This window comes from Odontesthes bonariensis, chromosome 10 (genome assembly GCF_027942865.1).
Source record: "Odontesthes bonariensis isolate fOdoBon6 chromosome 10, fOdoBon6.hap1, whole genome shotgun sequence".
Lineage (NCBI taxonomy): Eukaryota > Metazoa > Chordata > Actinopteri > Atheriniformes > Atherinopsidae > Odontesthes > Odontesthes bonariensis.
In genome coordinates, this window is record NC_134515.1 from 15,967,788 (window position 1) to 15,991,185 (window position 23,398).

The 23,398-nt window shown below is 38.7% G+C and overlaps 1 protein-coding gene across 1 annotated transcript; it reads left to right on the forward strand.

The window, feature by feature from the left end:
• Positions 1-1,286: 1,286 nt before the first annotated feature.
• On the forward strand, positions 1,287-22,288 carry LOC142390238 (N-terminal EF-hand calcium-binding protein 1-like). The gene is made up of 12 exons (XM_075475630.1): positions 1,287-1,660; positions 5,045-5,069; positions 9,642-9,750; positions 11,138-11,163; positions 11,498-11,595; positions 17,959-18,217; positions 18,380-18,459; positions 19,297-19,350; positions 20,042-20,154; positions 20,308-20,385; positions 20,539-20,630; positions 21,023-22,288. Exons 1-12 carry the CDS (start codon positions 1,544-1,546, stop codon positions 21,049-21,051), a joined length of 1,080 nt encoding a protein of 359 aa, XP_075331745.1. The 5' UTR covers positions 1,287-1,543; the 3' UTR covers positions 21,052-22,288.
• The last annotated feature ends 1,110 nt before the right edge of the window (positions 22,289-23,398 follow it).

A 23,398-nucleotide genomic window follows, 5' to 3' on the forward strand; every position in this document is an offset into this window, starting at 1 on the left:
AATGACATTTACTGGCTCAGTATATTAGGTGAAAATTTTAAATCCAACACAGTTTCGGATAAGAAAGAACATATCATGAACTACGATACTTGTGAACTTTTTGTTTGTTTAAATGTTCTGTGACCAGAACACCACAACAGCACCAGCCCATTTTCACATAAACACATATCTTCTGCTTGTTCACATTATTGAACAAGCATCAATGCCAAATTAGTGCCACACATCTGAAGGCAACTTGTTGTAGCCAGTCAAAGGCAGAGAGAGTCAGGACATGTCTCTGCCTTTGAAGGAAAAATAAAAATAGACTTGCAGCACACTACTGAAGGTGACACATAAGATTTGGAAGTGTGTATTTTCTTATATGAATGAAAAATAAATGGGTAACTCATATACTTGGTGCACATCAGTGCATTTGCTTGTTTGTTGCTTCACACTTGTATACATTTGTTTGGCTGCTTTCAGATGTCATTATTCTTTGCATTTACACTCCCCTGTCTTTTGTGTCTTTTAGTGGCCAGTTCCTTCTTGTCACCTCCCAGATTTTTATCTCGTTTATGCTGCCTTTTAAATGTATGTTTGAGGATTTGTTGGTTTCCTTTTTTTTTTTTATAGCGCTTTAAGTTTGTATTTTAAGTTAAAGTATTTTACTCGTGGTTAATCTGCCTTTACAGATTAACCAGACAAGTGTCAAGTCTAGGTTCCTATTCAAAAGAATGACTGAAAGATGACTGAAAAAAAAGGTAAATAAAATTAAGATGAATATATTTGGAAAATTGCTTAACTATTTTTGATGTGGCAAACATATTTACTATAAATATTTAGAACTGGAAAGACGCAGCAACAGAAGTTTCAGGTCAGGATTCGGGACTTTTGGAATGGGTTGGTAGTTTTGAACAACTGGAAAAACTGTAATGTACTAACACTGGAACAGACGTAACACTGACTCAGATCTGTCCTTTAGGAATGGGGCTATTTAGACCATATATAGAACACATGACTCAATACTTTCTGATAGTGGCCCTGTCACAATATTTTCAATCTCACCTTTATGAATGTTAAATTAGGACATCAATTGGTGTATTGAACTGCAAGTGATTGAAGTGAAGTAAAAATAAGAGCTGGGTGCCTGACAATCTGCGCTTGCTCTCCTTTTCTTTTTTTTCCCGCACTAACTCCCCATCACCCATGCAGCCTGTAATTAACGCTTCATTTGACAGGCTGAATTTATTCTCACCGGCAGATGGTGCGATCCTTGGGCTCTGCTGTATCGCTGCTGCTGCTGCCGGCGTCGTGTGGAGGAGGAGCTGCAGCCTCTGACGTACAGGCGGCGGACAGCAGACAGAGGGCAGCAGGCAGGGTCCAACTCATCCTGACGGAATCACACGGGGCCAGCATCATCATCATCAGCAGCAGCAGCAGCAGCAGCACCACCACCATCCTCCCTGACAAGGACAACCTCTTCAGTGGCGCACAGGGGGACGGGACAGTCTTCTAAAGAAATACAAATCAAAGAAGACATTAAAATCTCATCGATAGCTGCAAGATGCTGGCCTGTACGGAGCTGATCACCATGTGTCTCCAGTCTGCCAAGCACGAACACTTGAGAAAGCAGCAGGAGCTTGACCACAACCAGAATCAAGGCATCGCTTTGTTCCAGGATGTAAGTACACACTGTGGTGTCATAGCCACGAAATACAGCGTTTTTCTCATTTAAAAAAAAGTCGTCTTTCTGAATATTTTTGTTCATCTTGTGCCTGTTCGTATCAACATTTAGACACGCTCGTTTCGTGTCGTTTAACCGCACAGTACGAGTGACACACTGTCCTTCACTTTTCTCTTTATGAATGGTTGATATTGACTTAAAACACCCGGCCCATTGAAGTGTTCGACGTGAAACAGCACTATTACGCAAGAGAGGTGAATGCATGTCTATGAATGCGCCAAGAACAAAACAGATGGTCCAGTACAGTGCATCTGACATGCAGATGAATGAACCTGTAAAGGATGAAAATGTAGTTATTTTTGCATATTACAACACAGGACATCAAAACGGTTGAACACAAGGAAACATGCACGGAGTCCCTATACAAAACCAAATACAGGGATTTTCTCTCTTGTGATTGAGCAGCCTCCCTTTTATACAGCCCCAACAGAGCAACAAATATAGAAGCATTCTGAATTATTCAGTCTGAATACTAAAGGATATCACCATTACAGAAATGTTCTTCAACACAGCTGCCTGCTCTGCTTCTTTTTGCCATATAATTAAGGTTATCCCCTCTTAAAAAGGCATACAATACCAATGCAAACATGTTGTATTATATTTCAGTGTTTGGGGCCATAGGTTTTTTTTTTTTTTTACGATGCACCATTAAGAAGACGGTATTTGCAGCATTATTTCCTAGCTTTACACTCCCTGAAAGCTGGCTGTAAATTTAATTCAGTTTCCCCAAGGCAGAACATTGGCCAGCAAATGGGAAATCAAACTGCGGTTTCCAGTTTAAATGCATTTAGCTTCTACTCTCTCCAGCCCAACACTGCATAACCTCCAACATTGCATCTATTCACTGAACCTATTACAGTGGCTAATGGATGGTCATTTTTTTCTGTAACAGAGGCATAAATTGAGCGTGAGCTCACTGGAAGGCAGCTTATCCGACTTAACAGTCATGATCTGTTTACATCCTCAGTTCACAATGGATTGTCATTGATCTGCACTGAATAGCTTCCCAATAGTAAATCATGGTCACACTTGTATTTGTAGTACATTCAGGGGGAAATTACATTGATTTGTGCTTTTTCTCCTTCTGCTAGCATGCTGGAGAAAGCTTTTGTGTTTTTTTCCTCCATCTTTGTAAAAAAAAAACCCAAAAAAAACAAACGGTTGCTCCATTGCTCGGTTTAACCAACTGACAACTCTACAAATCCTCTCCGTTCCCGAGAAATCTTAAAAATAATTATAATTTCCCTGAGCATTGTTCATTCATACCGAGATGAGACAACTGAAATGCTTCTGTTTGACTCCTGTGCCGTTTAGGGTTCACAGATAGATGACAGGGACTCAAATATATATATATTTTTAAAAATGCAACCAAGCATCAACCATATAGCTGATGCAAATTCTTAAAAACTTTACCTCAGCTCGATTGAATGTCAAGTTCTGCATAAACTCCACCAACCTCCCACCCACATTTCAGCTCAAAGGGGAAAAAAGGACTGGAAATTCTCCTTGGGTTTCACTATAGTCTGTGCTTATTGCTCCCAAGCTCCCTGCTGGCTTCTGAGAGCTGTCTAAGACAGGATTCTTTTTCAGAGCCTCTGCTGTTCAGGGAGATTTGACAGTGATAGCGCTGCCAACCTGCCACCAAATGTCATTATGCCAGCTTGTCAGTTTACAGATGGCTCCGACCAGCAGCGGCTCCTCTGGAAGGTTTAGTCCAAGTCTGTCACAACAACAGATTTTCACTACATGATTATGCTCCTAAAACAATAATTATAATTATTTCATTATTTATATGTGCAGAACATATGTAAATAAGAAGGATTTAAAAAAAATTAAATGTGTTTTTCTGCAGTTGTCAGAAAAAGTTATGGAAAATAATGATAGTGATAGTGATGATAGTGAAAAGACAGCCATATTAACTGATAAAGATAAGATCACCTCATTGTAATTTAGTTCAAAACAGAATTACTTACGTGTCGTCATAGGTGTATTAACATGATTATGATATTTGATTTCTATTCATCATGATGATCATCAGAACCGATGTGTTGCGTCGCCCCTTTATTATTCTATTCATTATAAATCTTTTATTCTTTTTATCCATCATGACGCTTTGATTCTGCTGACACAAATAATAGTTTTAATATTATAACTTTCCTGTGGTTTGATGACAAAACCAGCGATAAAAAAAAAAGCATGAATAACTACTTAAAGTTCATTTATTTCTCAAACATTTCCATGAAAGGTTTTCTGTTTGAGTCAGACTTTTCTAAAACATTGTTAGAACTGATTTTATTCCCAGTGACACTGAAATGTTTTTACAGGTGTATTAGCTGGCTGCAAAACATCTATGACAAAATAAAGCTATATTTGAATGACTAAGGACATTTAAGAACCGCATTCTCGTGAATCTTGCACGCATAAAGTGACATAGCTATGTTGTTCCACAGTGCAAAAAAAACGGTGGTGTGACAACAAAGGCTCAAAAATTGTACATCGACTTTCTTACTTATTTCCCTATATAGGTCAGATGATACACACACATATACACGATCGGACCATGAAATACACTGCAGTCTTTGTATTCTACGCATGGGTTCAGTACAGTTGGTCTTTTATACGTGAGGTTTAGAGGAGGGATGCCGTTTACAAAGTGGATGCAAGCAGAGCGTATCGAGACCTTCACACTCCAATGTGTTTGAAATGTGACAGCTTTCACAGACTTCCCTGCACCAGTCTGACAATGTAATTTATCAATCATCCACTGGTCTCTACTGGTTCATCGAGTGATGGATGCCACAAGCTGATATCTTCACACAGCTTTGGTGCCTTGAGATATGCGGAATGATTTTTATTACCATCTTCACACTTCATTAATTAAATGAACATAAATGAGAGTCACTTTATGTTGGCCAGGTTATTCACAGCACGGGAAATATTCTAAAGCAGCGTGATCATTCTTTGTGTCCTGGGAAACACAAAATATAAAAGCCATCAGTTCGAAGCACCTCTAGGGCGCACACAAATGTCGGCCTTTCATTTGCCGAGATGTCTTGTGTCACTTTTATTAGTGAGACGAGGAAATTACAGCTCCTCTTAAATAGCTCTTCTGTGCACAGAGAAAAAGAAATATGCCAAAATATGCCTTACAGGTGAATCGTCTGTCTACTTGGTATGCATCATCGTTTTTCTGATGAACAAAATTTGTATGCCTGTTTGTGCTGCGCCTGAATTGTTCAGATAAATTTAGGTTCACTCAAGATGTTTTGTCATTTGTGCAAACCTAAAAAAATAAATGGGGGTTGTTTGTTTTTATTACAGATTTTCCGCCGGGCAGATAAAAATGGTGAGTATGCCAAATATACTGTTTTTTTGTGTCGAATGGCAAGTTAAAACTCAATTCAAATCTCTTGACAAAATTGCACAAAAACAACTTTTGTTCAGATGTGCATGTTTTGGTTCAGATGGGATTTGACCTCGGTAGAACTCGCTTCTCGTTCTTTGCAATCCTTGTGAGAAAGAGGAGATCCGAATAACCACGGTCAGCTGCAGCGGCATCTTTTTGGTTTTGTAATGTGATGGGATTTGACAGGATGAACTCCCACATTTAACCCTGCAGACAATGCTCATTCTGGTGCCCTGCCAGGAGCAATGCAGCGCTCTCTCAGTGATAGGCAGTCAAATAGATTCAGCACAGAGAGCAAAATAAGCACACACAAAAAAAAGCGTTAATCTTGTTACACAATATTAGCAGTCTCAGCTGCATCTTTAACTCTAAATGGTAAAAAGATTTCACCTGAGACTTGAAATGAATCCGAGCTGAATGTTTTCCCCTGCAAACATGCCGCTCTTTCCCTTGATTTATGTGTTACAGTGCTACCTCTTTACTTCAAAAGAACTCTCTCTAAATGCCTCCCAGGAAAACACAGCCTTCAGTTCTGCATGATGAACAATGCTGACACACAGGAAAATGTTCTTGTTCCTAATTTCTTATTCAGTCACTGCACACCCATCTAATGGACTGTAAAATGCAAAAGTGTCAAGTGACGAATGTTTGTAGAATTATGATCAGTTTTCCTCAAGAGGGCGGTGAATGTGTTGCATAAGAGCACGATTGATGATACGTTTGCTGCCATGAGAGGACGGTCGCCTGGGGCACCTCTTTCAGAGATACTGAAATGCAGAAGATTCTTCAGTTTGTGAATTATGAATAGCACCATAAGAGATGTTTTTTCTTTGATTGTGAAAAAAAAACAAAAAACTGTGGAACATGGAGAGAAAGAGTGGTTGGATTTCACCTTCTGGTTGAGTCTTTTCTCGGATGATTACTGTGTGAATTAGTTGAGAAAAACACAGTAGCTGACTAGCAATAGAGCGGCGACGTTCAATATAAAGAAACACACTTACTCCATTTCAATAACTCAAGTGTTTATGTACTTATAGCCATGTTTGCGAAGCCTCAATTCTGCTGCTTTCTTTCAACGTGTCTCCCTCTATCCATCAACACCAAGCTATTGTTTTGCACCCTCGGTGGAATGAAGATTGGGGAAAAAGACGAAAACTGCCCCGCATCTTTGTGTTTGTTATCTTCAGTCTGCAGCCGGGCTCAGCTTGTTTCTGGTCTTCTCAGACTCACTGAGTTGTGCATCCTGAAAAGCTCCAGAGCTCCAAAGCTGCTTACAACTAGTACTGTGTGGCCTGCTGTAGTACGTCTGCAGTATCATAATAAGGACGCGCTACCAAGCCATTACACTCTACAATGTCATTGTAATGAGAAAATACATTTTTAAAAGCAAAAAAAGCTACTATATGATCACATAAATATATAAAGGCCTGAGCACTTTCACTCAACAAGCTCTTACTGCGATTAGTCTCTTCTGCTTTTACGCTACTGCAGCCTGAGCTCAGAGATGTACACCAGGATTTATTAAGATGAAGAGTACAATTCTGTATTCAGTGATATTTTGATCTAAATTGCCACTGCAGCTCGGATTTATCATCAAGAGACTACGATAGCAGTTTTTGAAATAGAACTACTCTCATGGAGGACGCTTTCATAACAAACAGGCTCATTTTAAAAACAAAAACTACATCACATGTGCGCAATTTTTAACAGGGGCAAGAAACTCTTTTTCATTGCTTTATCTTTATGACATTGACAACTTTAGCTATTTTTCAAAAATAGACTGTAGGTGTGTGTTTGAGAGCGTGTATGCTAGTCTTTCTGTTAGCCCCATAATGACCTGGCTGTCATTCCCTGCCCGTCACCTTATGACAGCTGGCTCCAGCCCGCCGATGACCCCGAGACGATAAAGCGGGTATAGAAAATGGATGGGTGGATGATAGATGTTTAACTGTACCTTATTAATTTGAATTCTTTATATTCTTGTTGATTAGTTCTCACTGCTTTTAGTAAACAACGGCAATCTTAAACATGAGGATGAAAAATGATACGGCATGATTAAGATTTGTTTCGTTGATATCTGAGAGCATTTGATAATGCGGCTTTTCTTCATTTGAGAACAACTGTGATCTCCAAGTGTCACACTTTGTTTTGCTGCGGTTTTAATGAATATTGTATTCACTGCTGGAGCGGCGAGGGTTTGAGGTTACAGAGGAATCCTCACGGGATGCAGTGACGTGCAGAAGGGCTGCAGCTCCAGATGGAGCAGCAATGTTAAGAGCACCTGATGAGATGCAAGCATTCAGCTTTCATAGATCTGTCAAGCATGCTGTTGAAGCAACAAAGATTACTTATTTTAATTAGCTCAAGTGGGAATTCATTCATCAGTCACTGATTAATATGCAGATTGCTTTCTCAGTCAATGCTTTGGTCTACTAAATGTTTCAAAATGATGATGTTACTGAATTTGGGATCACACTAAATGTTGTTCAGATAACTATAGTATTAATGCAGTTTCATGGTGGACCCTAGTATGTTACCAATAATTTACAAAACTAATACAATCTACTACTTGCACGTAATTTCTCGACATTCGAAAATATAAAAAAGAAAACGAAGGCCAGTTTCTGAGGCAGCACGTGACTATAATGCCTCTGCTTTGTGTGGTAATGAGGGATTCAGCCATTTCCATTTTCAGAGTATTAAGCATGACAGAATATTCAGAATATTTCTAAGGCCGATAAAGTTTCTTTTACTGCAAAGCCCGACTTTTTTGGACTTGCACACAACTGCAGCCCACACAAACAGTTGGTTCACTGCGCCTTCATCCCAGTCAGTGGGTGTCTGTGAGAGTGCTACTGAATTAAAGTTAAATTATACAAAAAACTTCACCATCACCATATTTCCAGTGAGACTAAATTATGGTCCATTGTTACCTCACATATTCTCCTAAATTGCACTGAGGGGCTTCATCAACTTTTAGTGCTGCTTTGGTTTCTGTTTTAAGATTCCCTGCAGGAAAGCCATTTATGGAAAGATACAGGCTTCAGTAAAGGGAGAGTTCTCTTTTATTTTACCAAGCTGCCTTGCCTCTGTTGTGAACAGCACCTCCCTGCAGAGGTGTAATTGGGTAGTCACAAAGCCTCGGGATTAACTGCAGCAAGTTCAGCATTTATTTTTTTCCAATTAAACCCCTTGGTCATATGACATATGAATATTGACACATTCTGACAAGTCATATTCATGTTAGACATTATTGGAACACTAATTCAATGTAGAGAAGTTCCTCCCACCCCCCCAAAATGTAGTTTGGCTACTGTGTGGCAGTCTACAGTCTCTATATCAGGAGTGACATATGTGTTAAGTCTCCAACTGTCACTTTTTTTTTTTTTTTTCCCCAGTCTAAAACCTTAAAGGAATTCATTTCATCTCTGGAAGTGAAAGCAGCACGAGTTTGTCATTTTTTGCTTGATTAAAAACAGACATGACTAGTTGAAATCATTTCTGATTAACTCCTCCAGAAACTTCCCCCGTCACCGCCTACTAAAAGTTTATTTGCTGATTGAGGTTTTCAAAGGCTTTGGTTCATTTGAGGCCACTAAAAAAAAGTTAAATTGTCTCACTAATTGGCCACAGAAAGCCGACAGTCATTATCACCACAGTTTCAACAGTCAAGAGAAGCAAAGTCATTTTGATGTTTCCGAACAGCTAATTCTGTTATTCATCAGGTCAGAATTACTCCTAATCATATTAAATTATCATGCTTTGCCTTCAAAGCTTTTTCTGCAATTAAGTAGAGACAATAAATTTCTTTAATTTGGAAAATATGCCCTATAGGCAGGAGTTCTGCTGTTCTATTGAAGCGTTGATCTGAGAAACATTGAACATACAGTTCAACATTGCCATATGAACTGTATTTGGGTGTCAAATCGTGTGTGAATCCAAACCCGAAGTTGGAGAAGGCGGGGGGATGAGTCAGAGGTGCAGCAGATTGTGTTTACTCCTACATAATATAGAACAAGATTTCACTTGGAGATTTAAGCAAAAAATGATCATGATGTCTTCTGTAAAAGCTTCATCTTCCAGCTGGGATTTAACTTAGCCCCACGTCAACAAATATTCAGTAAAGATTCATTTTAGTCCTCAAATAATCATGTCCAAAGCCATCCATAACTTGTGAGCTGGTAACAAGTCCAATGTTCTCTTGCAGACTAACAGAATAATAACAGACAGGGCTCTGAGAAGTGGATCTCAGAAAATGTTGGCACTTACAGAACGAAGCTGGTGAAACCTCAGTATGAAGTGAGTCTGCTTGTTAGCTCAGCCGAGACTTCACGATCATGCCCCAGCTAATGAGAAGTATCTTATTTTGTAGCAGCACCTTTAAAATCACCAGCAGGATTAAATGCCTTATTATTGTTCTATTATTCAGAATGATGAACAACTTTCATGAAAGTGAGAACACATTTCAGGATTTGCAACATGCAACTTTCATGGGTTCACATCTCCTTTCAGATGATGGGAAGCTGTCCTTGGAGGAGTTCCAGTCATACTTCACCGATGGTATCCTCACTGATGAGCAGATGCAAGAGCTGTATTACTCCATTGACAAGCAGCAGACAGAGTAAGCTCCTCTAAATTTGATATATTTTCCAATTCTGCTCCATCTGCAGTTCCTCCTGCTGCCCAGCAGCAAGATGCATCTCACCCCAACAAAGGTTATCCATAGAGAGCATTAATTCATCTGTGAAAGCCATTAGCAGCAGTCTGTCAAGTACTGATGAGCAAGGAAACACTTCCCTGTGCTGATTGCTAAAGCTAAAGATGAAAAATGTTTTTTAGGTACCAAGCAGTCAGTGAAAAATTACCTCTTTGGTGTTCCTTTTAGTTATCAGTGCAAAGATCAGTTTAGTTTTTGTACTACCAATAAGAATAAAATAGAAATAGAAAAAACAAAACATTAACAATGAGATGCTCCAGCTATGTAGTAAATGATCAAACTGATTTATGGTACACAACAAAAGTGAATTTAAATGCCAAGGAATTGTATCACCTCTCAATTTTTGCCTAATTTCTGAGTTCACATGCAGAATATTTATTCACAGGAACTATAAAAAAAAACAAATACGTTAGAAGGATGTTGAAGTGTCTGATATTTAGCAACTGTGCAAAGGAGTGTTGGGAAACGATATGTAGTCTGATAACTACCAGCCGTGCAGGGGAGTTTCGGGCTAAATTTGGACATTTTGAGAATAACACTCTCCCCAGTTAGTGTGTCCAGAAGAGGCTCAATAGATACACACACACCATATCCGGGCTTTGTGCCTGCTGATGAGAAACATGCAACATCTTCAAGGTCCCCGAAAACAGGCAGATTCTACTTAATGAAAAGCACACCCACAGTGAGGCCGAGATTCTAAGGGATCCAGGCTTGACAGATCTCTCCATTCTGTAATTCTGATACGGACCTGGTTGACAATAAAAGTTTCTGTGTTTGACCAAGTCTGTGTCAGCAGTCCTGTATCATCTACACATAGGCTGTCTGAAGGTGACCATCCCCAATACACCACAACATTATCAAAAATACAGGCTCCAAACATCACTGACATTTGGAAATCATGTCTGTTAGCTAAGGAGTGAGGAAAAGTTTTGTTACACAGCAACTGTCAGCCACTGTGGTGCGTGATTTTTAATTAATCTAACCGTGTATTACACCCTTTACAGCAACCCCAAACACTGATCATGCTGGTAGGAAGGATCAAATTTACAGGCCAAGTTCAAAAACTTCTCATAGAACGTGTCCCTCATGCAGTCATTCACACATCTTTCCCTTCACATCTGGATTAAAGTCTTTTGCACCATAACATTTGAAAAATTCAGCAGTAGAGGAACCAGGGGGATCACTAAAGTCAGCGGGATCTTTTGATTGCTTGCGAGAGGTATTTCAGGCTTCTCAGTGGCATTCGTTTGATTAACGTATCTCTTTTTTTCTTCTTCTGGTCCCCTCACAGCAACCTGGACATAGACAAGCTCTCAGGTAATGATGTCTCCTACTGTATTTGATTGACTTTGCCAATAAAATGACCAAAAACTGTACATGTAGAACATATGTCACAAATGTGTCACTAAAGCTAAAAGGTTTCATGTTTTCAAGCTGCCACCTAATGATGAACGTAACACAAATACTAAAATAATTCGGTCTCAGTTACTCAGTGCTTCAGATTAAACTAAGGCATCATCCAAACTACGTTACTGCCAGCACGGATTCATTTCGTTCTTGTGGAAAAAGCATCACAGATCAGTGTGCTGATTTGACAGAAAGCATGTTAAAATATACTAAATTCTTTTTTTCTTTTTCTCTTTTTCTCTAGAGTACTTCACTCCACATCTGGGAGAATACGTCAATGTCCTGTCTGCTCTGGAAAAGCTGAATGTGGCCATTTTGAGGGCCATGGATAAAACTAAAGAAGTAAGTGATAACGGCTTTGACTCCTGCACTATGCTGAATTTTGCGACAACTAATGACAAATGTAGCCCAATAGCCGTCAAAAAACTCAGAAGCAACTTCCATACATTGAAACGTTTTTTTTATTAGCAACTTGCTTGTCAGTTTGAAACCCTGTCAGAGATCAACCTGCTCTTGTAGCGCTCCAGGAGAAAAGAAAGCTGCACAGTATGACTGACCTGACCTGCCATCTACACTGCCTCTCCTCACTGACAGCACACTTTGAAACATGAGCTCAAAGACATTTTACAAGATGAGCTGTGCTTTTTAAAATGGCTTCTCTAACAAGACATTTGCCATGGAACACTTGGCAGTGGTTTGTTGTGAATCAGCCGGGCAGCAAGTAAAGAAGAATTTAAGCAAATTATGTGGCCTAAACAGAGCTGTAGAAGGGGTAGGGGGTATTCTGCATCCTGTGGAAGGTCAGGGTGACTGTTCACCTTCAGTCCCCTCAGAATACTAATCTGTAACTTACTTTCCTGCCTCACTTGACTTACTGGCTCCAGCTGGTATCTTGTTTAGTTTCTGTACTGTCTGAAACTACTATAAATTTCCTTTCAATTTATTTAACAGTTTCTCATTTCAAGTCAGATTCTTGTTGAAAATACTCAGAGTAAGGTCTTTTCCTAAAAGAAATGCACAAAAGACAAGTGTTGGAGTTTCAAGTCTCACTGTATTCATTTTCATTCATGACAAGTGTGTTTTAGATTTCATATCCTCAGCATATCTGTTCTGCTATATGTGCTTAGAATTAATTACTGAACAAGACAACTGAAACTCTGCAATAATCAGAAAATACGTCTGAGATCGATCATGATTATACAAGTTTTCCCTGTATTTTCTCAAAAAGGAAATTATTTGAAAAAATTTGGTCTGATTATATTGCAACATGGGGAGATAAAACTGAAGTTTTAGCAGTTAATACTTCCATTAATCCATTAAAAAGTTAGAGCTGGCGTATTAAAACAAGCAAGACAATCACAAAGATTTGAAAAGGAACAAAGGAAAATGGGTGAATAGATACGGAGAGAGGTCATGATTAAATCAAAGCAGGTGTGATAAAATGAAACCGTGACCAGGTGTGTGAGGAGAGCAGAGAGCAAAACTGACTGAAAAGCAAAACTCTGGAGTACAGCCACAATATGAAAGCAAACGCAAAAAAAAGGAATTCAAATTAAACTTAATAGAACTCGTGGGATACAAAACATGGAAATTAGAACATCAGAATAACTTGATACCAAAAATATAACAATAACCCACAGACCACGACATGGTATATATTTAACTTTGACCTACTGGTGGCACTGGAAAAACATTTAGGGGAAACAGGAAGATTTTCCCTCTGGGCACTAACAACATGTATATAGAAAAGTTGTTGATTATCCTGAGATACTTCTGTCTGGACCAACAGACTGACTTTACCAAATCAGTGAGATGAATACCCAGAAAGGATCAGATACAACACAAAGAAGGCAAATCCTTACATTTGAGACAAGCAAGACATAACTGTAACCGCAATAACTGTTTCATGTAGTTTTTAAAATCAGTGATTTTAATGGCAGCAACGTGTCTCAAAGATGTTGGGATCAGGCAGCAAAATGCTGCAAACCTAAATGTTAAAAAAAAAAAGAAACTGCCAGAAGAACATGTGTATAATTAGGTAAATTGGCAGCAGGTGAGCAGTGTGATTGGGTGCAAAAAGAGCACCATGGAGAGTTAGAGTCTCTCAGAAATAAAGATTTATGAAGCTCAAAAGAAGTTCAGAGGTTCAGCGGTCTGCAAAAAACGGTCTACAAATTGTGGAGCAGTTTCAGTATAATGTTCCTCACTGTAAAATGTAAAGGCACTTTGAATATTCCACAATCTACAGTACAATACTAAATAAATCTAAACTAAAGAGTGTTTACTTGTAGCTGTTAGCTTCAGCATATACTAGCTGACATTGGACAACAGGCTGGATACACTCAGTCTGGTGGGCTAACACAAAGAGACAGAAAACCCACAACACAACCCACGCTGATGCAGTACCAAGCAGCCCTGCAGCACTAGATGTCTTGTGAGGTTTCAAGCTCATGTGCATTTGTTGGCTACACATGTATACAATCTACAAATGCAAATCATTCTTACATATGAACAAGATGTCTGATGAGCTGATGTGAGCATAGATTGCATTGTGTTGGTCACATGACATTATGTAGAGTATTTTTGCTCTGATGTTAAACATCTTTGGCTTTATGACTCATGTGGTCCATTCTAACTAAAAACTTGAAGATGCTGTACAGTTCAAAAGAGAAACTTCCTTTTATTTGTGTTTTCAAATAATGAGGCACAGTGTCTCAAAATTGCCAGCTTTGGATTGTGTAACGTCCTATTTAGTTCTCATTAAATCCTGCTGAGGCCCAGTTGAGCAGAGCCGTATGAGATATAGGGGATTTAAGTGTCTGACCCTGACAAGAAGGGCTGTAATAATGTTGTTACTGCAATACGCTGAAGAGATCAGCATCAGAACTTCCACCAAGACTTAATCAATAGTTAAACCCAGTCTTCATTGATCTTCTTCAGCCCTCTGTGTTAAGCCAGCTGCTGAGTATGTTTTATTTTTGGCAAGGGAAGTGTCAGGTGTGGCCTGAATAGACAGATGATTGGATGTTACAATGAGGTTGTGTTCAGTGGTATGCAGTAACTTATTTTCACCAAATTTATAAAAAAAAAAAAAAAAAAGAAGGAACACAGGGGAACAATGAAGTGCAGATGACAGCAATGAAGGTTGACAAACCACCGAGCTGTCCAACGGATCCGATATCAGATGTCCTCCATAAAATAGCACCACAGACGGGTCTGTTATTCACTGAGGTGCTTTTCTTTCTGTTTAATTTCCTTTCTCTCGCTCTTCTTTCATCTTCTGACTTTCCCTTTCTGCCTGGCTCTTTCTCTTTTACTTCCCAGCTTCTATGTATCACACACGCCTTTCTACAGCCTCGTGCAATTTTCACGTTTGCTGTTAATCGGTCCAAAGGCTTTTTTTTGGTTTGTTTTCACCCAGAAGAAGAGAGGCTTTTCTCAGCCTTCCTGAGATTAGTGTTGATAAATAGATTGCTCAACCAACCGTACAGTTGATCCTATAGAGGTGCTTGGTCAACACCAAGTCGCTTTAGGCAATTGATTAAACTCACTTGAATTCTTGTCCATAAAGCTTTCAAATGCTTGGTAACACAAATGGTAAAATGATTTAATTGAACAGACTAAAATGCATTTTCTGCTTTGCTGTTTTACTCTGAGATAGAATAAATGTATCCACTTTGGCGTATGAAGCTCATCTATCATGAAACAAAATGGTGGAGAAATTGACAGAAGAACAAAGGTTCATTACTCACATAGCGTGGCTTCACTGCTGCAGAACAGAACATACAGAAACACAGACTTCAACAAGCTTTGTGGTCATTTTTCTAACGTTTACCCGTAATCTCTTTAAAACTCGATGTAGTCGCACCACAGGGTGCTGTGAGTGGGATGAGCTTCATTATCCACAAACTCTGGGACTGCCGCTGCACTGAAGCTTATAGCGCTCAGAAAGGTCTCTGGAACTGGCAACAGCCCTCACCACACTCATCATTAACTCTTTATGGGATGAATTATTATTACTCTGTGTAATTCACATTCATCGATTTAATGCAATATGCATTAAATAAACGCAACAGTTTATGATGATTCACAAATTGTTTTAACAAATCTTTTTCACAATAGACAACATCTCAAATGTTGAAAATGAAGCATTTCATGAAAAATATTCAGTTATCTTAAATATGATGGCAGCAACACGTCCCAAGAAAGTAGGAACAGGGAAAACAAAAGTCTAGAAAAGTAAGTGGTCCTGATAAGATTCAGCTGGAGGAGGAGGTTAGAACTAATTAGGTTAGTTGGCAGAAGGTCAGTGATATGATTAGGTATGAAAAAAAAGCACCATCGAAAGGCAGAGTCTCTCCGAAGTAAAAATGGGCAGAGGCTATAAATAACTACATTTTCTCAGGAATACATCCGGAAATCGCTGACCAGAGTTCACCGTACCATCCATAGAAGCAAGTTAAAGGTCGATCATGCAAAGACGAAGCGATACGTGAACATGATCCAGAAATGCTGCCACCTTCTCTGGGCCAAAGCTCGTTTAACATCGACTGAGACAAAGTGTAAAAGTGTTTGTGGTCAAACGAATCAATATTTAATGCCATGTTCTCCGCACAAAAGAGGAGCTGGACCATTCTTTTTGTGTTTTTTTTTTTTTTCACCAATTGAAAACATTCAGTGCGTCATGAAACATGAAATACAACAAAGAAGGCCCAGGACTGTTACGCTAAAAGCCTATAATCAGAAAAGAATGGGGCAACATTCCTCTGCCAAAGCTTCAGCAGCTGCTCTCCTCAGTACTTGGATGTTCACAGACTGCTGTTAAAAGATGAAGAGATGCTACACAGTGGTGAACATGGCCCTGTCCTAACTTTTTTGAGACATATTGCTGCCATTCGATTCAAGATTAATTCATGTTTTTAATAAAACTTCCTTAAACATCTTATTTTCAAAACTTGATATTTTCTACATTCCATTGTGGATAACATATTGGTTTATGAGATTTGAAAATCATTGCAACGTTGCCCCAACTTTTGGAATTGTACACAGGGACAAGCCCATAAAGCATATCTAATCCACTGCAACATATTCTCTGTGCTCTTGGTTAGTTTCAGCTGTTGGAAATGCACAACATATTCAAGTTTGTTCAATTTCATCAAGTAGATCCAAGAAAATATCTGATCTTGTTCTTTTTGCAGTTCTAATCAGTTTAACCAGCATAATTTATTAGCTCTATCCACAGTTTTTAACTGGGATTTAGTTCAGGACTCACAGTCAACCTCCGGGTTTAAAAACATCTTTTCTTTTTTGTGCTGACAGTTGTCCCGCAGAGAGACTCAATACCTTTGCCTCAAACTTAGTTGTCTCCTACTGAGACACATATTTATTTTATATCATTTGTTATTTACTGTTAATCCTCTTATTTTGTAATATCTTTGTTTCAACCTGTTCTTTTAGGATCAAATCAAATCTCACAGCACAATTATTTTACTGTGGCTAGTGTCCATTTTTGGCTTCATTTCAAAAGAAATGATTTCGTCACCAATAAACTAGCTGAAGGACTGCATTTACAAAGAGTTCTTCAGCTCCTTTGCATTAGAACCATTATTTATTAGTTGATTTCAGTCATGTGAGTACATCAACTTTTAGTTTTTTGTTCATAATTATATTTAATAAGTCTGAAAAATTGTGTCAATACTTAATTTTTTTGTTTGATTTTTTTAATGCACTGCATCTGGCATAATGTATTCTGACTATACAAATAATCTTCATGCATTCATTGTAGGATTAAAGGTTGTTTAATTTTAACTAAACGGGGGGCGCTGCCATGGCAGAATAGTAACCATAGGCAGAAAATTAAAGAACTAACTAAGAGAAATGACTGACTTCTGAAAACATGACACAGTTACAAACCAAATCTGACATGGAAATCACAAGGAAGTGACATCAGTGAACCAAGGAACATATATACTATGAGGGATGATTGGATGAGTGAGTGCAGGTGAGTAATGATAACAGGGAACAGGTGGTAACTTAGAGAAGGTAGCGAGGCAACTGATGACATCTGTGGGTAAAGCAGAGCTGAATGACAAAACAAGCCAGAAATTCTAAATCAAAATGAGACAAGAACCAAAACGAAGTGAAAGCAACGATTCCAACCAGCTGTGTGAAAATAAAATAACACAGTCCTAAAACAAAGGGTTTTAGCTGGATTATCTTTGAACATTTTTTCACATTTACCAATGCAAACCAAACAAAATGAACAAAAAAATGACTTCACATGTTCATTGGAGCAATACTCCTTCATCAACCACATGAACACAGTAAACCTTTCTTTGACCAAAATAAGGTAAAGGGAAAGAATGATGATCAACTATGTGATCAAATTTTTTTTTTGCCGGCATCATTCATTGATCCATTCATTTTTCTGTACATGCTTGATCCAATTCATGGTCTCGGGGAGGCTGGAGCCTATCCCAGCTGCCATTGGGTAAGAGGTACATCCATGGGTACACCCTGGACAGGTCGCCAGCCCATCACAGGGCTACACAGAGAAAAACAACCTTGCACACTCATTCCGAGGAATACCTTGAGACCCGCATGCACGGGGAGAACATGCAAACTCCATGCAGAAAGACTCCTGGCATCTTGGCTTACTCTTTTCCTTTTGTTCCCTTTCTTTTTACCCTTCCTGCTTTGGTCCAGGAGTATCAGGGTTCATCAGTTCTGGGTCAGTTTGTGACCCGCTTCCTGCTGAGGGAAACTTCCACCCAGCTGCAGTCCCTGCAGTCATCACTGGATTGTGCAATGGAGGCTGTCCATGACCCCGGCTGCACAGGGAGGAAGGTACTGAAGAAGCCCGAGGACCTGCCTATCCAGAGGGTGACCAAACGACCTGGCAGACGCATCCAGAAGAACATGTGTCTCTCCCCTACAGACCCCTACTCTGGCATGCTCACCACAGGTACGATTCAGGATTAAAATAGTGGAGGCAAATCTGACAAGGGAGAAAAAATGGACAAACTATAGAAAATTTAAAGGCCAATTTAAATATACAGGTATTTGGGTTCTGTTGATGTGACATTGAATTGCCAGGGCTCAGATGGTCTGTGCTATGCTGTTTTAGGGGTCAGTGTGGAACCAGACAACCACTGGGGCTCCCAGATCAACCAGCTGGAGCAACTCATTGATAAACTGGAGTGTGAGGTTTGTACAATATCTTGTATTATCAATCTTCCTCCAGCCTTTATGCTGAACTAAGCTTGTCTCGTGGCCAGAGCTCCATGTTTAGTAACAGTGCCGTCAGCCTTTTTTGATGAAAAAAATGATAAGCTGTTCCATTGTGTGATTAATACAAACATTATAAATCGTGGCTTGGAGTGGTTATCATAAAAAAGTAATTTCATGTGTGAAGTTAAGTCCTTTAAGTTGCAACGTTACTGATTTCGTCCAGCAATGAGTTAAATTTTCCAGAAAGTCTATCACTTTTAACCACAACCTTTCTCCGCTCAGGGAGTACTGCTATTTGTGAGGAAAAGATTTCACTGCAGACGGTTTTACTACAGATAAACATGTTAGAGAGACCTCATAAGCCCGGCTGTGCATTTGCAGATACAGTGTTTGGCCTTCAGTACAAAAATGTCCAAGATTTGCAACAAAGTGCAAAGCTCAATAATCCTACACACACCGAATATCATGAATAAGTCATCAGCCTGTGAATACACCAAGTGCTTTCCTCAGACTGGACACCGAGGAGAGGTGTTGGTGAGCCGTAGTTTATGAAATTTAGAAAAAAAAAAAAAACTGGTTTGTAGAAGAGCATAGATCATTCTGGGGTCCTGCAGTCATGGTGAATGGAAATGTCAATTTAAAAATATAGATGTGATTTCCAAGGATAGATATCAAAGGCATTTAGCTAGACCTGCTGAACTCTGCCATGGAGTCAAGAATTTAGTTGAACTTGTTGGAGTGTTAGAAATATTCATATGAACATGGTGAATGTTTTGTGACAACATACTGAAAAACATATGCCCCCAATTTCAGAGTCCCCATCTTGAGCCTCTCAAAGAAGACACATTGGCAGGCACATATAAATCGGTAAGTCTACCATGTGCTTAAAATAGTATGTAAAATGCATACATCTATTCAGAATACAGGTAAATTTGAACTTTGTCTGGGAAATTTTTACCATGTTGTAGAGCATTTTAATCAACTAGAAATTAAGAACGGCTGATGGAGGACTTTGCCAACTGCGAGTCATGGTAAAGTTTAGTTTAGTGAGGACATCTGTTTGTGCATTATGACTGCTCACAAGATGGGGAAAAGGCTTTGAAAAATCTCACCTGGACCAAGAAGAAAGTTTTCTAATCATATTTGTTGTAGGTTGAACACAGAGTTACAGGGATGTTACTTTTGTTTGATGAAAGAAAATGTTCAGCCTCAAAACTATCATGTGTCAACGGTCAAGCATGGGAATGGGAGTGTCATGCTTCAGGTTTTTTTTCCAAACACCTTTCCAATGTCAACAACATCATGGGTAAACTGGAGGAAAACAGAAGATCTTGGCATTGCACAGTATTGGACCTTCATTCAACTGGCCAAAATACAACCAACAAATAACAATATTCATAGTGCCCAGTAAGAAAGGACATGAATCTTTTTGAACATGACATTTTTTAGTAAAAATTAAAAAAAAAAAAAGGTTACATTTACCTTTAACATTTTTTTTTTCGTCATTTTTTTCATCATATATAAATTAATACTGAGCGTACTTTGTTATTCTCTTTAGAACATACTTCTGGTCCAGAGACAAATGTCTGTGAAGGAGAAAGATGTGGAGCAGTTTCAACAAGCTCTCAAAATCTACACAGACGCCACTACCAGCCAGCTTAACAACCTGCAGTACGTCCCCTTCTCCGCCTCTCTGCTGTTGTTTGCCTCAGCATCTCTGTTTGACTGGATGCAGCTTCTTCATATTGCTTTAATTTAAGAGATCATAAGATCACTAACACTGTCCTCTTTTTTTCCTCTCTTGTCTGTTTTTATTGTTTCTAGCATTTCAGTCCAGAACTTGCCAGACAGATCATGCTTCATCATGTATGAATTTTGGCAGGATCGTCTCTCCTGGATGAGGTATGCTTGGCATATTATTGACATCTTAGACTAGAAAACATGCCAGGAAAAATTCCATGCTGAGCCAAAATTGGCCCAACACTCAGAGCTGCTCAAAAACTCTCTTTGAAGTGCACTGAGAGTCTCATTATTTTCATTACTGTGTGCTCTCAGCTACCTGCAGTCATCCATCAGCAAGACCTTCCAGCGCAGCATTATTGACTCACTAGAAGAGGCAGAAATGGTCTCCACCATGCTTCTACCAGGTAGAAACCAGTCATCAAAACACTCATTTCTGTTTATTGAAAGCCACTTATTTAATAAATAATCTTTGAGTTTTTATATGTGAAGTTATGATAAAAAAAAACAATAGATCTCATTGTGAATTCATAGATTTTTAGATTATTATTCAAATTTTATTTTTCTTTGAGGTATTTTTAGATATGTGTTCCTTGTTAATGCAACCTGTAAATGTGTACAGCATGGACTCTGATGAGGTTCTTAATTCTAGATGGTTTCATGTGTGAGATACTGTATAATGTCTGCATCACTATTACTAAATTTGACCATGAAGTGTAAGTTTCCTCTGTCCGTCACTGCTTCATTGTTAGATTCAAACAGAGAACACAGAGCATTGACATATTGCTTCCTTTCGCAGCCTCTTGGTGGATTATGAACAACAACTGACCGAGCAACAAAGCTGCTGTTCAACACAGTGAAAGCAGGAGAAAGAAGAGATTATATAATCCCTTTTTCTTCTTTGATGTAAATTCTTTTCCCTCATGGCATGGATTGTTTTTGCAAAATTTTGCTCCTGCGTTATGAAAAAGAAGAAAAATCTCTCAACGGTGAAGTGAGGTAAAACCTTGGATTGATGAAAGAACTGAACTAATGAAATGTTTCATTCTGTGATCAGGAGCTAATGTTCATTTTCACAGTCTTGGCACATCCCTTGCATCTAATTTAATATAAACACAAGAAATATGGTTTAAAACAAAAAAGAAAAGATTTGCATGATTTCTTATTTCTCAGTGATGGTTAGTTTCACTCAAAGCTGCATCTAAGAGTAGATCTGATGCAACGATAATATAAAAACATCAATAAAATCAGATCGGTCCGTCCATTACTTGTTCTTCCATGCGGATGGAAACAGAGACAGTGGTGGGATTCATCTTTCATCATGTTCTCCCTGTGCTATTGTGCTTTGTTGTCTCCTTCAAAGCTTTCCTACCAATCCTCTTTTTGCTGAAGGCTCAGAAAGCCTTTAGACAGAACATAGTTACTGAATGATTATGGCCTGTATCTAAACTTTTATTTATGGTCTGTATCGAAACCTTTATCATCTGTGTCACTCCTGCACTTTAGAATACATAATGAAACACAGACCTTATTGTGAAGAACAGACGTTTATTGTAGATTGTCTCTTACTAATATAGAATTAACTGCTGTGACAAAAAGCCAAGAGCTGCACTGATGTACAGAGACACATTAGTGGACAACAAGTCAACAAATAATTGTGCAGTTTGCCTGTACTGTTGTTCTACAGTAGATGTGAAACTCCAAAGCCATTTTTTTGCATTTGCAGTGTTTGTTCACAAGAGTTTAACAGTAGAATACGTAAAGATAGAAGTTTATATTTTGAAATTTAACAGAGCCTGTTCTGCGTAATGAAATTAGAAATAATAGAAATCTGTAAAGATAATGTACAGTCGTAAATGAAAGCTGTAGGACTGATGTAATTGTTCTATAACACTGGTAAATGTACAGTATGATGTATTTATGTATTTAATTATGTACATTTCTGTTGCTCTTATGTGAGGATTGAGTGTGTTCTCTCTTTTATTTGTAGTGTTTAACATTTATTTGTTATGTGGATTATTTGTTTTCTGGCATGAATTAAAGTTTGACAAGTTGGTGACATGAAGAGGGGTATTAGTTGTCTGAAATAAATTATGTTAAGAAATAAAATGTCCTGTGTGTCAACAGTGGGACTATATAGGAATGGGGTTTATGTCAGTGAAAATGACCCACAGGAGTAATTACTCACTCTCTTTAGTGTGAAGCTCTGAAAACTAATTTCAGCAATACATTGGATGAGAATCCACAGGGCACAGCCATCTAACACACAGATAAAAAGAGGAAAATAATTTCCTCTTTTTATCTTAGCTGACTAAGACTGACAGACTGGAATACCTTGCAAATATGAGCTGGAACCTTTGATGAATGTCAAAAAAGCAATAGTGCACATTCAAGCCCAACTTACTCGGAAACTGTGGCAATTATAAAGCTGGTTCTCACACTTCAAAGTCAGTGTGCTCGTTTCGGCGGTTCTCTTTCCTCAAAAACAACCTGAAACAGCTCGATCGCTCCAACAAAGAAGCAGCTGACGGCTCACATTCACAGTCTGTTCCCAGTTATTATAGTATGTGCATGGCGTGTTGCATTGGACTTCACAAAGTTTAGTCCCATAGTGCATCAGCTATGTCCAATTACCTTATTGTGTGCAGACACTAGGAACAAAATGTGTTTTCAAATTGTACATCTTGTGCTATTTTGTTTCTATAACATGTCATCTGACAGACTGTTAAAAGAAACATTCTCAGTGCACATTTGATAAGATAATGACTCATTTACATTACATCAACAAAAGCACAGTTCAGTGGACCTGGTCACGACAAAGGCAAAGTTAAACCCAAAAGTTTCTTCAGGATGGAAGCCAGAGGAGGTGAAGATGATGAATGCAGGATGCCTTTTACGTCTGCTGCCTCTGGAGAGATACTCATCTGCCACTTAAGATCTCACACCAAAATCCCACCCTGTGGCCTCATTGACAGGAGGGCCTCCACAGGGATGTCAGGGCCACAACAAGTGCCTTTGATATGGTTTTAGAAATATTTTGTATATTTGTATATTTTCTGTTGGAAAAAAGCTTCAGCGTCAGGTGTTCATGCTTCATAATTTCATGTCTTTTTGTAAAATGCTCTGATTGAAATAGTCTAAAAAAATTGCTTTTTGTAGATGGAGTGGACTCATC

Excerpts from the sequence above, each read along its gene's own strand:
- LOC142390238 (XM_075475630.1), top strand. The coding sequence starts at position 1,544 with ATGCTGGCCTGTACGGAGCTGATCACCATGTGTCTCCAGTCTGCCAAG. Across the intron at positions 5,070-9,641 it reads CCGCCGGGCAGATAAAAATG|ATGATGGGAAGCTGTCCTTG; the intron begins GTGAGTATGCCA and ends ATCTCCTTTCAG. Across the intron at positions 20,155-20,307 it reads AGCCAGCTTAACAACCTGCA|CATTTCAGTCCAGAACTTGC; the intron begins GTACGTCCCCTT and ends TATTGTTTCTAG.